Below are 13,887 nucleotides of genomic sequence, written 5' to 3'. Positions count from 1 at the left end.
GTTTCTATAGAATGTGACATCTAGGCAGGTACTTGACAGAGCAGGGGGAGGTAATGTGGATGTGGGGGGACGCTGTAGGCACAAGCCAGGACAGATGCAGTGAAGGACTTCAGGGCCTGCGAGTGTCTTGTCTGGCTGAAGGCCAGGTATGAGCTGGGGGAGGAAGACAGAAATGGAGGCAGGCAGACCCTGAAAGTCCTTTGGTGGTAGTTTAGTTGCTAAGTTCTGTCCGACTCTTGCAACCCCATGGATTGTAGCCTGCCAGGCTCCTCTGTCCATGGGATTCTACAGGCAAGAATACTGGACTGGGGTGCCATTTCCTTCTCCAGGAGATCGTTCTGACCCAGGAATTGAACCCAGGTCTCCTGCATTGTAGGCAGATTCTTTACCAACTGAGCTACAAGGGAATCCCCTTGTAGCTCTCCCACCAGACCAGCAACTCCTTGAGGGTATGAGCAGCCTGGATTAGCATTATGGTTTGGTCACTTTCCAGTGAGGTGACCCTGGGCAACATGCTCAACCTAACTGTGCCTCAGCTTCATCCTGTAAAATGAAAATAACTGTCTCCAAGGTGCTCTAAGAATCAAAAAGATAATTCATAAAAAGTTCTGAAAAACACAGAAATAGTACTTAAAATTTAAAGGGGAAAAGTCCTTCAATGGCAAGCTAAGGCGTCAAGATTCAGTGGCAGGTGTCAGTAGGGGTCTGATTTTGGGCAAAACAGAGCGGCACAGGCAGACGAGCAGGGGCCGGACCGGCAGGAGCTCCCCAGTACAGCGCGCCCCTCCCCTGGGGGCCTCCCACAACGCCCCCCGAGCAACTGCACGCCTCTCTTCCCGCAGAGAGGCTGCTCACACTGCCACTGCCCCTCTCCTTCCACTCTCTGAGAAGGAAGACCCCGAGACACAAATGAACACCTCGAGGACCCGTTTCAGCACGAAGCAGCTCGTCTTGGCCCAGGCACACATCAACTGCCCCCCCCGCCACAGGAAGCCTCTGGCTCCTGCAAGTGCCCTCCTCAGGGGTCCCTGGCACCTATCCCAGCCCCCGTAGCTGGAGTCCAGCTGTGAACACTCTCACCATCTCTTCTCAGGTCTCCAAGGAAAAACACTAGCTTGGGGCACAGTGACACTGTGGCTGCTCGCACAGGGAGGAATTCAGCTCAGTGGACACGAGTGCTCTGGGTCTGATCTAGAGTTCTGTGGGCCTTTGGGCAAGTTAATTAACCCCTCTGGGCCACAGTTTCCTCATCTTTAAAACAGGGAAAACCAACGTTCTCCCTTCTGGAGTTGCGGGGAGGCTCACATGCCTGGCAGGCAGAAGTGCTGTCTGAGAGCCAGCTATGACTGCTGTTTGCTGTTCCATCTCAGCCAGGCTGGTCCCGCTGAAAGGGGACTTCCTCCTGGATTCTCGGGAGAGTGGATGTCTCCTCTTAGGACAACTGTAGCTGATTCTCGTTATTCACGGTGGTTGTGTTCTACAAAGTTTCCTGGAACACTGAATTTGCCAATACTGCTTCCAGGGGAGCTATAGGGCCAAGTTCCTATGAGCCTCCAGTCACACCATTTTCATCAACTGATCCATATACTACTTTGTCTTATGTCTTTCTGCTTAAAGCCATCTTATTTAATACATAATTTTAATACCCTAGCACGGAACTCATAGCCAGGAGCACTGTAACTCACTCGTGAAGGAAGCTCCTCTAACTCATATTTTCTCTGTAAGGCACATCGCAGCTTCTTGCCCTTAAAAGCACCACCTGCCATGCAGTACTTTAGCATTATACTTGGGGCCATTTTAAACAGCAAAGTCATCAACAGGTAACACAAAAACATGAAAAGCACGGCGCTTAGATTCTTAAAAGGAGACATCTTCATGGTCTGACAGCTGAAACAATAAGGCAGAAAGGTGGCTTGTTCCACCTCAGCGGGGAACCTGTGTGTCTGGTGACAAATTCTTCACTGCTCTGCACACACACACTCCCACAGATGTCCAAAATCACCACAAGTATTGATATGGGGGTTTACAGATAACTTTTAGTGAGTAGGTGAATTAACAAATTATGTAGTACATGAAAAATGATCAACTGTATCATCTTGAGAAAAGGTTAGCAGAACATGGACACTGCCCAAGGCCAAGCCCTTGGCAAGGCACAGGGCTTCGTGACACTCAGCTCCACCTGCCCTGCGGCCGTGCACGGCCACGCTGCCTTGCTGAGGTGGATGTTGGCCTGGCCTGTGCTGAGTAAAGGACTGAGTAAAGGGCAGCAGCAGGCCACGGCCCGCGCAGGAATGCAGGCTGGGTCCCGCCCCCTCCGGGTCAGGCCGCCCCCAGCGCCCCTGGTGACTCAAGGCACCTACCGCACGCCACTGTCCAATAGACCTGTGAATCCTGGGTCTGGTGCAGGATGCGGTACGGGGCCACCCGGGCGCTGGAGTCCAGCACCACATCCAGGGTGCCCACAAGAAGACCTGGCAACAGGGCAGAGAGAGGGAGGGTGAGGGAGGGCTGTGCTGCAAGCTGAGCCCGGCTGGAGGCAGCTGCGAGGGGAGAACAGCCCCAGCCCAGAGCGAGAAACATCGTGCGTCATCCAGTCCATTAAATTACTTCTTTTTCCTCAAAGGCCTTCAGCCAGTTTCTGATCCCTATCAAAAAATCCCCTCCTACTTATTCCTGTTCATCCTCCTGACTCAGAAACACCTGCAGGCAGGGGCTGATTCAAGTTTTACGAAGCTCAAAGCTCACATGATCCGCTAGGCCCTCTTCAAGAAAAACACAAAATCAGATTTGAAAACTAGCATTTGTTCAGAATGAGGAAGTACAACAAAACAAAACAAGGACTTCCCTGGTGGTCCAGTGGCTAAGACTTAGCATTAAGACTTAGCTAAGACTTCCCAATGCAAGGGCCCGGGTTTGAGGCCTGGTCAGGAAACCAGAATCCACATGTTGCAACTGAAGATCTCTCCTGTTGCAACTAAGACTCAGCACAACCAAACAAATAAATATTAAACAAAACAATACCACAAATATCACAAAATCCAGAAAAACAATGTGATTTGTTTTATTAACTGCCAGACACATTTCTTATGACATGTCTCTCTGACATTTCTGGCTGTATACTCTGATGCCTTTTTCATTAGACAATGATTTTTAACATCATTTTCCACATCAACAACAGGAAGATAATGTAGCCTTAAAAATCATGATGGAAAATAACAGGTAAATTTTTAGTATCGTCCAAATTGTCCCATTTTTTTTCCCAATCTCTGAAGCATTTCAGGACATTTCAAGTTTTCCTTCTCATCACAATGTCATCAACATTTGTCAACATCACTATTTCCCCAATAAATCAGAGGAAATGTTTACATTTTGCAACTATTTGATTTATTCCTCTTCATTAATTGAATGTTTCAGCTAAATAGAAGCCTGTCCACTGTTCATATTTGAGGTTTGCTTATTATTTTTTATTTTTGGCTGCACTGGGTCTTCATTGCTCTGTGTGGGCTACTCTCCAACTGCATCTCAGTGTGATTTCTCCCGTTGCAGAGCGTGGCTAGAGCATGGGCTAGAGTATGGGCTCAGTTGCTCCATGGCACGTGGAATCTTCCTGGAGCAGGGAGGGATCGAACATGTGTCCCCTGCATTTGCAGGCTGATTCTTTTCTGTTGCTGATAAGGAATGTTGGACCTATAGTTTTCCTTTTTTAAAAACCAGTTTTATTTATTTCTGGCTGTGCTGGGTCTTGGTTGCTGGGTGGGCTTTTCTCTAGCTGTGCTGAGTGGGGGCTGCTCTCCAGTGGTGGGGCAACAACTTCTTGCGGCAGCGGCCTCTCTTGTTAGAGCACAGGCTCTAGGGCGCATGGGCTTCAGCAGTTATGACATACAGGCTCAGTAGCTGCTAGCTGCAGGCTCTAGAGCACCGGCTCAACAGTTGCTCTGTAGCATGTGGGATCTTCCTGGATCAGGGATTAAACCTGAGTCTCCTGCATTGGCAGGCAGATTCTTTACCACTGAGTCACCAGGGAAGCCCCAGCAGGTGGATTCTTAACCTCTGAACTACCAAGGAAGTTCCTACTTTTTCCTTTAAAAAAAATGCTGCTTTTGGTATGATCTGAAAATATTTTGTTACCATTTTCCTACTGATAGCAGAATAATTACTATTGATTTTATTGCCTGACTTTAACACTTGTTTCATATTCCATTTTAATCTGCTTTTTCACCCTCCAGTCTAACAAATAAAATAATAAGTTACAAAAGAAGGTAATTTTCACGTACATCCAAGTCAGGAGTCTGTAATCTTTCTTTGTTTTACTGAAATGTTCTAAAATGCCTCTGTAAATTGCAGTTAAAGTGGCATATTCAAGCCTTTTCAGCGTTTGGAATAAACTTTTTTAAACTGTTTATGTTGAGGTTTCTCTTCTGGTCTCAGAAATTTAATTCCTATATCGTTGGCATATCCATATTGCAAGGCTTGAAAGATTTTTAATGGCAGGCCATGTCATCACACTCATCAGTGTGATGATCGAGGTTGGCATCTGTCTTTAAAAGACAGATCAAATAAAACCACATTACAAACTGTTCCTCCCGCAAGGAGAGAGTGTTCAGGAAACCATAATGTCCATCATGGCACAGAGAAGGCCACAGCACAGGCCGTGCCAGAACTGACTAAAGCTAGCTAAGGCAGAGAGTTCAAGGCATGGCTCCCAGGGGGGAACTGGAGAGATGAGTGTCGTAGAAAGGGCCTTCTCTGCACAGGAAGGCAGAGCACAGAGGGACCGAGGCATTCACTGAGATGACCTGTGGGAATGCAGAGCAGGGAACAGGCACTGAGACGGAAATGTGGGTGTGCGGATGTACCTGAAGGTACCGCGCACCCATGCATTTAATTCCTACATAGGCTTCCAGGTGGACCACCGCTCAGTCTCTCCAGAGGGGCTGCTGTCTAACCTCCACTGAATAGTCTAGCCCAGGACGCAGGGCCGGCACTGGCTCCTGCAATTCTAGAGGCCTTTGGGAGGGAGCTCAAGGCACTGAAGATAACAGTTTTCCCTACACACGGTAACCCTACACATTTCCACATCAGGAGGTGGCCCAGGAGAGGCTGAAGGAAGAGTTCTCCCATGGGAAGCCTCTGTCGGCACCTGACAGGGCTATATTAGCTGCTAATGTTTAAAATTAGGACATTGCACAGAAAATTCTCTTGATAATTACACCTGGCAACACTGGGCCCGAGGCCCTCAATGGCAACAACAGGCCGCCAGAGGAGCACAGGCACTTGTCTGGCCTAAGACTGACCCAGGTCGACCTGGGCAGCGCCTGGACTTTGGACAACACCTGTAGAGGAGTGCCCAGGAGACATCCCCGGGAACCCACATGCCACACACCCCAGGAGACGCAGTCCTGTGTGGTGCCCAGACGGGGAAAGAGGCACCCTGCCTAGGTCATCAGAACACACGTATCGGTGATCCGGCTAAGTCTCGTCCTGCAGCTCCAATGCACCAAGAAGAGGGAAAGACGGATGAGGAGAAGCCGGAGGGATGGGAGCTGAGGCAGGCAGCAGCTGGGAGGAACTCTGATCTCACTAAAAACGTAATTCTTCGGTGAGCGGGGAATGAAGGAGGCAGAAGGAAAGGAATGCTTGTGTCCCTCGGCCCCCCCCTGGGAGGCCCTGGGGGAAGCAGAGGCCCAGGAGATCCCGCGGACTCTCAGCCGTGAGATCCGTTCCGGGAAGCTGCACAAGCCTCCGCGGAGCCCCAGGAAGCTCCCGGGCACCGAATCCGGCAGGGGCCGCCGCCGGCCTTCTTCGGGCCTCCCCGCTGGGCCGCAGTCTCCCCGGCCGCCCCCTGACGCCAGCGTAGATGTCTTCCTCGAGGTCCCAGCCCGGTTCTCACCTGGCGCCACCCTGGCCGGCCCCCACCGCCCGCCCGCCCGCGGCCGGCTTTCCTGCCTCCCGCCCCGCTCCCGTCCCGGCCCCGCTCCCGTCCCGGCCCCGCCGCGCGCCGACGTGCGCGTCCGCAGCGACGCTCCGCCGCCCGGCCTGTCCGGCGCCGGCCGCCCGGCCCTCGCTTCCCGGCGCTCCTTCCTCGCCCGCCCCGCGGCGGCGCCCACAGGCCCGGCCGCCGCGCGCCTCTCACCCGTGAGGCCGCCGCCCTTGCCGTGGCCGCGGCGCCGCTGCAGCACGAAGAAGGGGTTGGCGCGCTCCGTCACCCACAGCGCGTTGGCCACCAGCACCTCCTCCGGGCCCAGCCACATCGCGGCGCCGCGCTCACCCGGCCGAGGCGGGCCTGGCGGAAGCGCCGCCGCCGTCGCCTCGCGGAGCCGAGCGGGCGGGGCGGGGCGCGCGGGCCGGCGGCGCCCCCTGGCGGCCGCCGGGACAGCGGGGCCTCGGGACTCGCTGCGTGTTCCGCTCTCCCCGCCCACCGGCCCCGGCCTCCGGGCGCAGGACGGCCGAGCCCGGCCTTCTCCGCTTCCCTCTTGGCCTTCAGGCCTCAGGCCTCCGCGCTGGCATCTCGTCGAGGAGCGATCAGTCCCGGGGCCGATGGCCTCTGGCCGGAATGGTTGAGTTCACAGGTAGCAGGGCGCCTGGCGTTTTGTAAAAACCTGTCCAGGGTTTGCAGGAAAAATGTAAAGGAATAGCCTTTGGAAATACATTTTTGGCTGACTGTTGAGCGCAAACCAGTGCGTGCTAACATTTGGAAAGGGTGACTGGAAAAGTGTTAGTCTGCTGTGGTAGCTCATTTTGACGCTTGGGCCTAAGACGAAGGGAACCTCAAGGAGTCCAGCACGGGTTGTTAGGAAGCCCCGAAGCCGACGGGGTCCTCAGAAACCAGCGCAGTCCCCTCACTGGATGGATGGGGTCACTGAGGCTGGGTGGGCTTGGGGTCGGGGCAGCACCCGGAGGCTTGTGCACGAGCTTGGGGAAGCAACAGAGGGAGGCTGGGCGTGTGGATCCCTGCTCTGCCAGTGCTTGCTTGTAGGGGTGGACCGCTTCACAGTCCAGAAGACCCTTTTGAGTGAAAGAGGGAACTGTTAACGTCGCCTGGGGCAATAGGCATGAATCAATATTTGTTGTTTGGTCGCTAAGTCTTGTACGACTCTTGCGACCCCATGGATAGTAGCCCGCCAGGCTCCTCTGTCCATGGGATTTTCCAGGCAAGGATACTGGAAAGTGAAAGTCGCTCAGTCCAGTCCAACTCTTTGCGACCCTATGAACTATATATAGTCCATGGAATTCTCCAGGCCAGAATGCTGTAGTGGGTAGCCTTTCTCCTCTCCAGGGGAATCTTCCCAACCCAGGTCTACTCGCATTGTGGGCGGATTCTTTACCAGCTGAGCCACAAGGGAAGCCCAAGACTACTGGAGTGGGTAGCCTATTCCCTTCTCCAGTGGCTCTTCCCGACCCGGGAATCCAACTGGGGTCTCCTGCCTTGCAGGCGGATTCTGTAGGTCTCCTGCCTTTAAGGAAGGAGAATCTGCGGGTTCTGTAGGTCTCCCGCCTTTAAGGAAGGAGAATCTGCGGGTTCTGTAGGTCTCCCGCCTTTAAGGAAGGAGAATCTGCGGGTTCTGTAGATCTCCCGCCTTTAAGAAAGGAGAATCTGCGGATTCTGTAGGTCTCCCACCTTTAAGGAAGGAGAATCTGCCTGCAAGGCAGAAGACCCCGGTTGGATCCCTGGGTCGGGAAGATCCACTGGAGAAGGGATAGGCTACCCACTCCAGTAGTCTTGGGCTTCCCTTGTGGCTCATCTGGTAAAGAATCTGCCCACAATGCGAGTAGACCTGGGTTTGATCCCTGGGTTGGGAAGATTCCCCTGGAGAAGGGAAAGAATACTTGAGTGGGTAGCAATTCCCTTCTCCAGGGGATCTTCCTGACCCAGGGATCAAACCTGCCTTTCCTTCTTTGGCAGGGGGATCTTTATCACTGAGCCACCAGGGCTAAACGGGATGCAGGATCTGTCTCCTGGACTAGGCCGCCAGAATCCTGCCGGAAGCCAGAGGGAAGGGGGCACTTTAGAGTCATTCATAGAGGCTTAAGGTGGTTTTGAATTGGGTTTCTGTCACTGGCATTTAAGAATCTAATATTAATATGAATAGATATAGGTATGAATAGGTAGTTTTATGGTTAACAGCCAGAGTGATTAAGTCTTCTGAGATGTTGCTTGAGACTCTTAACCAACTTCCAGAATGCAGAGACTGGTTTTAAGACCTTGGAAGCTTAAACTGATCTGTGTTGTTGTACTTTCTGGGAAGTAATCTACCCTTAAGAATTTGGTAGTACAGTTGACCTTTGAACAACTAGGGTTTGAACCACACTGGTCCACTTGTATTCTCATTAAAACAAAATAATATTAAACACTACCAGTATGCATGATTGGTGGTTGGTTGAATCCTCAGATGCAAAACTGTAGATAGAGGGGAACCTTGGATTCAGAGAGCCATTAAGTTAGGCCCAGATTTTTCAACTTCTCAAAGGCTAGGTGTCCAACCCGTGTTGTTCCAGGGTCAGCTGTACTTGTTAACCCCCTGAGGGGAGGTAAAGGGTTATTTTGTGCCTTCATTCTTCACACATTACCAGTGGGAATGCGAAATGGTGCAGCTGCTTGAGTGTGCACCACACTCAAGGGGTCGTTAAAGCAGATTGCTGGGCCCCACCTCAGAGTATTTGCATTTCTAATAAGCTCCTAGGTGATATTGATGCTGCTAATCTGGAGACCACCTTTGGAGAACTATTCTTTATGAGAAGGAAAAACAAATTTTATTGAGCACTTAGAATGTGCTAAGCCTACTTCATTTTCCTCCCTTAATTTCAAAGGTGGAATTCGCATTCCCATAAACCTCACTAGTGTAAAATTCACAAGACAGTGGTTAGTATATTCCCAAAGTTGTGTGACTGTAAACACTGTCTGTGAAGGAGGGAATCCGACACCAGGAGGAAGACAAAGCCCTGATGGGACAGTCAGAGAGCATAGCACACTAGGCTGGGAGGTAGCAGCAGAATTCCAGGATATTTTCATCATTTCAGAAAGAAACCTCTTAGCTCTTCTCAGTCATTCTTATACCCCAACCCCTTCCACCACCCCACCACCACCCCAGAAATCAGTCTATCTGTAACCTTATAATTTTTCTTATTCTGGACACTTCATATTTTGGAGAGGGTGACTGACAACACGATGTCAGCCAGGCTCTTCTGCCCTACTCTGTCACAGCCTCATACCTTATGTTCTGTAAACAATGATGATGCTGACCTTGGTAGCACTGGGCCTGCATGCCCACTTGGCCCTGCGCCACTTTTGTCTGTCTTAGTATATCAGTAGTCTTTGAAGACTCCCAGCTGCTGCTGCCCGGAGAGAATAAACCTGTCTGCAGTCCCCACAGTTCCTCAAGTCTTCTTCCAGCTTCCCCTGTCGCACCTTACCTACCCTAGGTTCAGTGACCCGTGTGAGTGGCAAGAAACATATAAAGGAAGTCATACAGCCTTTTGTGTTTTGTCTCTTTCATTTACCATAATGTATTTAATGTTCATCTGTATTTTAGCATTCTTTTTTATGGCTGAATAATATCCCATTGCTTATATATACCGTGTTTTATTTAGCCATTTGTCAGTTGATGGACATGTGGGTTATTTCTCCTTTGGGGCTGTTATGGGTAACACTGTTATGAACATCTGTGTGCAGGTGACCATGTTTTCAGTTCTCTTGGGTAGACCCATAAGAGTGGAATTGTTGGACCATATGATAAAGCTATGCGTTTGAGGAACTGTAAACTGTTCTCCAAAGCAGATGCACCATTTCACATTCCCACCAGTAATGTGTGAGGGTTGTAGTTTCTCCATATCTAGTCAATACGTGTTTCTGTGTTTCTTTCTTTTTTTTATTTTTTTATTTTTTTTTCTGTGTTTCTTATTATAGCCAGCAAGTAGATAAAAGTAGCATCTCATGTGGTTTGGACTTGCATTTCCCTAGTGATTTTTGATATTAAGCATCTGTAGGGAAAGAGCAAATTAGCCAAGATGGCTGTGGTCAGGTTCCCTCAGCCCCGCCGTCACTCTTGCCCACGTTTTGTAACCATGATTATTGTGTAACCGCTGAGATCACTTATGGCGCTGCTCTGGCGTGTCACACGTACTCGCTTGGCCACAGGCTACTTCTGTCCTGTAGGGACGCGTAAGCTCCAGCTGGAAAGCCCTTGTGGTCGTGTGCGGTCGTGTCACGTCACGTCTGCTGCTCCGGCTGCTGCGCCAGCCAGCAGAGAATAAACGCATCTGCAGATCCTGCAGCTCCCCGCATTTTTTTCAGCCTCCTAGTTCGTGCCTTGCCTCCCATGGGTTCAGCAGCAGTGCGCAGTGAGATACGGTGAGAGAGCATCTTTTCATGTACTCAATGGTCACTTGTCTGTCTTCTTTAGAGAAATGCCTATTCAGAGTCTTTGCCTGTTTTAATATAACATTGTCTTTTTAATTGTTGAGCTGTAACCGGATATATGATCTTAAGCCTACTTCTTTCATTATTTTAAATCCATTCCCCTACTCATTTACCCTATAAGATAGGTATTTTGAGGTCAGTATTAAAGAGATAAAACTGAAATCCAGACAGGTGATTTGCCAATTTCATACTAATAAGTGCAGAAGAAGTATTAGTGTCCACGCCTCCCTGGTTCCAGCTTTTTTCTACATGTATTGGACATTTGCTGTTCTTGCCTCAACATCCATTTCTTCCTGCAGAGCATCACGGTTTTGCTATAGCAGCCACGTCTTTCAGCTCTCAGCTCCCATCTTTCAGGTGAAGCTGAATGCACTAGTGGGCTGCAAAAGAAGAGCCAATTCTGGCCTTGGCTCTGTAAAATGGCACATTTTACCTCTGTGACCACAGTGGCTAGTTCGGTGATGGCCATGCGCTTCCAACCAAACCAGTCAGGGTCAAGGAGATACCATTCTGGTCTCCTGGGGAGGGAGACCAGCTCTTTTGCTAATGAGGCTATGACTAGCAAATGTGTCCTGGTGTCAGTATTTGAGGGCCAAAACATTCCGTAAGTGATATACGCATACTCATGGCATTTTAGCTTTTGGGAAACACTACACTTTTTTGACTTAGCTTTTGAGAAACACACTTATTTTTTGACTTATGTCAGTTTGGATTGGGGTTTCAGTCATTTGCAACCAAAAGAGTCCTCACTGGTACAGGTTTCCACCAACAGTACTCCATGTGGCCAGTGAATCTTTTTCAATAAGTTTTTATTGAAATGGTTATATTAGCAAATCCTGCACATACAGGTATGCACTATTGGCTTATAGGTATATACCATACAGTTTCACTACTTAATTATACTTACATCAACCGTACAGACCTAGGAGTTGTGCTGCCCAGAACATTTTAAAGGTTGCCAAGAAATCAGCTCACATTGTATTTGTAGGTATCTGTGTTCTAGACAAAGTGACCCTTCCTTACAGGGAGTCCCCAGATTAAGCTAATGATCAGTTTTACTTCTTGGATATTTGATATGTGTTTTTTTCTGGTACAACCTATCCAGTGGTGAATTAAATTCAGGTACAGTTTCCCTTTCATCCCTTGAGGTGGAAAGTAAGTCATTGGCTACATGTAGGTATATCCCCAGCCTCCCACCCCAAACTACCTGTGCTATAGTTAGAAAAATAGTTTTGTATGCCACCCTCTGAGATGTTGTGCATAGTTTGCAGAAACTCAGAGGAAGAGATGCTGAGCTCTTTGAATGGCCGAAATATGAAAGCGCTAACTTTAATATGAGTATAAAAGCTACTGAAGGTAAAAAAACAATTGTGACGTATGTGGTCTAGGACTTGGACTAACGTCTTTTCTTGTTTAGGAACAGGATTGTTCTATTTAATGATGGGGTTCCCCATATTCCAAATAGCATCTCCTAGCTTGGAGTCTTTTCCTGTTTTTATAATCACTGGGTCAAGTTTCCTTAGCTAGAGTCACTGCCACTCAGAAGTAGACCCTGCTTTCCATTCTCAGCCTAAGACACCAGCTTCTGGCCCTAAGATTGGGCCAACGGTACCCTTCTTCCAACTGGGTCAGCAAGACAGGCCTGGGCTGCCAGGGAATGAATGGACATGATACCCTCTCACTTCTCTCTAGGATGGCATGTGTCATCTCAGGCTGGGTACCTAGCAGAGGAGTTGGGACTCTGGCCCTGGTCACCCCCACTGGCCTGGTCCCGTGGCAGCTGGTAGGCAGTAGGCAGTGAGTCTTTCTTCTTAGGAACAGCTTACTCATCTGGGAAAGAAATGGCCTGAGATGTGACAGTCTACCTACTCCACTGCTTCTGTTTCCATAGACATCTTGGCTCAGTACTGCCCAGTCACTAGAAAACTCCTTTAATATCACATAGTGTAAATAGTGTAAATGTGTGTATGTGTGTGCATGCTCAGTCATGTCCAACTCTTTGCTACCCCATGGGCTGTAGCCTGCCAGGCCCCTCTGTTCATTGAATTCTCCAGGCAAGACTACTAGAATGGGTTGCCATTTTCTTCTCCAAGTATAAATATACCTGGACATAATTATGGATGAAGGATAATTCCTATAGCAAATTAGAATTCACTTTGTGTTGGGTTAAATTTGTAAAAATAGCTCAGAACAATCATCTGTAACTCTCCACAGATGCTAATAGCTCTAAGTTGCTAAGAGCTGGAGAGAGTGATAATCACCTGAGGGGTAAGGAGCTCATGAAAGCTAGTCAGACTTCCCAGATGACCAGCACGCCCCTTGCCTGCACACAGTCCTGCCCAAGAGGACTATAGCAGACTGGTGAGAAGTCATTTCAGGCCAGCATTAAATGAGTGGGTGATCCTAGGAGCTGTGTCCCGGCGGATCAAGACCCCACTTCAGCTGATGAAAGGATGCTGATGACATCCTCCAGCTCTTGGCCCTTCCACAGAAGAAGAATGTGTGTGGTTTGTAAAGGTGCTTATAGCTGAGCTGGACACCACCCTCGGCCTGAGTAGGCATGCTCTGGCTGCTGCCTCTGAGCCACCTTCCCCAGGCCTGCTGTTTCTGAGAAAGTTATTTCTCTCAGGCTGCTGAACCGGGTCTGTGTCACCTCAAACCTCTGTCTTTTTGTGGACATGCATGTGGGTGATTCAGTGGGAGGAACTAGGAAACCTGGGACAGAGGTCTGAGTGAGTCCAACAGCACCGAAGCCTTCTGAAACATTAATACTCAAGTCTGCATGAAGTTCAAAGTTTCTTTGTTTTCTGTTTGTCATAAAGTATCTTTCTGTCCGGCAAGTCAAAGTGAAGAAAAAAATGGCTTGAGCTATTGTGAACTGCAAGAGGCAAAACCCCAGTTAAGCCCCAAGTTATAAACTGGGAGCCTCCCAGGGCCTTGTGAGACCATGAGAGTCAAGTCTTGGGCAAATATGTTGTTCTTTTAGCACTCGAGACTGATGGCATCGCCTCTCCTCCGTGATCACTGAAGGCTGGTGGGATGCAGCTCAGGAGAACTCAGGTGACTGCTTTTACCCCATGTTCACTGGAGACACACTAGACTCTTCTTCAAGGTTCAACCTTTGGGGATCTTTCAGGGCACCCCTAAGAAAGAGGGCACACCTGACTTGACCCCGGAGGAGTGATGGGGCTGGCCAGCTGCGGACACGGCCTCCTGTGGGAGAAACGCTTCTCCTCTGGCTGTGGGAACTGGCGTGCTTTGTTTTTCCTGCTGCTTTGTAGGACAGTAAAAAAAAAAAAAAGCACAATTTCATGAAGGAAACATAGGCACCTTACCTCTGTAGCCTTTTTTTCTGAATTTTCTCTGTAACAAAACTTAAAATCTTTAAGGCGTGCTCCAGTCCTGCTAAAAGAATCTTAACCACATCCATGGATGTTCCATGAACATGACATTCATTTCATCCTTTTCCA

At 49.4% G+C, this 13,887-nt stretch overlaps 1 protein-coding gene across 7 annotated transcripts in view; it reads right to left on the bottom strand.

Annotated features, from left to right (window-relative positions):
- The window catches only part of TBC1D9B (TBC1 domain family member 9B), a 41,138-nt gene extending 34,804 nt beyond the window's left edge, over window positions 1–6,334 (bottom strand). For 3 of the 7 annotated variants that reach the window (XM_043466992.1, XM_043466993.1, XM_043466997.1), the window contains exons 1-2: window positions 6,134–6,333; window positions 2,361–2,471 (exon numbers count right to left, since the gene is read on the bottom strand). In XM_043466992.1, the coding sequence (XP_043322927.1) occupies window positions 2,361–2,471; window positions 6,134–6,251 (229 nt within the window). In that variant the 5' untranslated portion in view covers window positions 6,252–6,333. Of the gene's footprint in view, window positions 1–2,360; window positions 2,472–6,133 lie in introns of all 7 variants that reach the window. The other 4 variants (XM_043466996.1, XM_043466998.1, XM_043466994.1 and 1 more) reach the window with 3 other exon arrangements.
- Window positions 6,335–13,887: the final 7,553 nt, after the last annotated feature.

Source organism: Cervus canadensis, chromosome 4, assembly GCF_019320065.1.
Source record: "Cervus canadensis isolate Bull #8, Minnesota chromosome 4, ASM1932006v1, whole genome shotgun sequence".
In the NCBI taxonomy this organism is placed as follows: Eukaryota; Metazoa; Chordata; class Mammalia; order Artiodactyla; family Cervidae; genus Cervus; species Cervus canadensis.
Note: the sequence above shows the minus strand (reverse complement) of the source record. Positions and strands in the feature narration are given on the sequence as shown.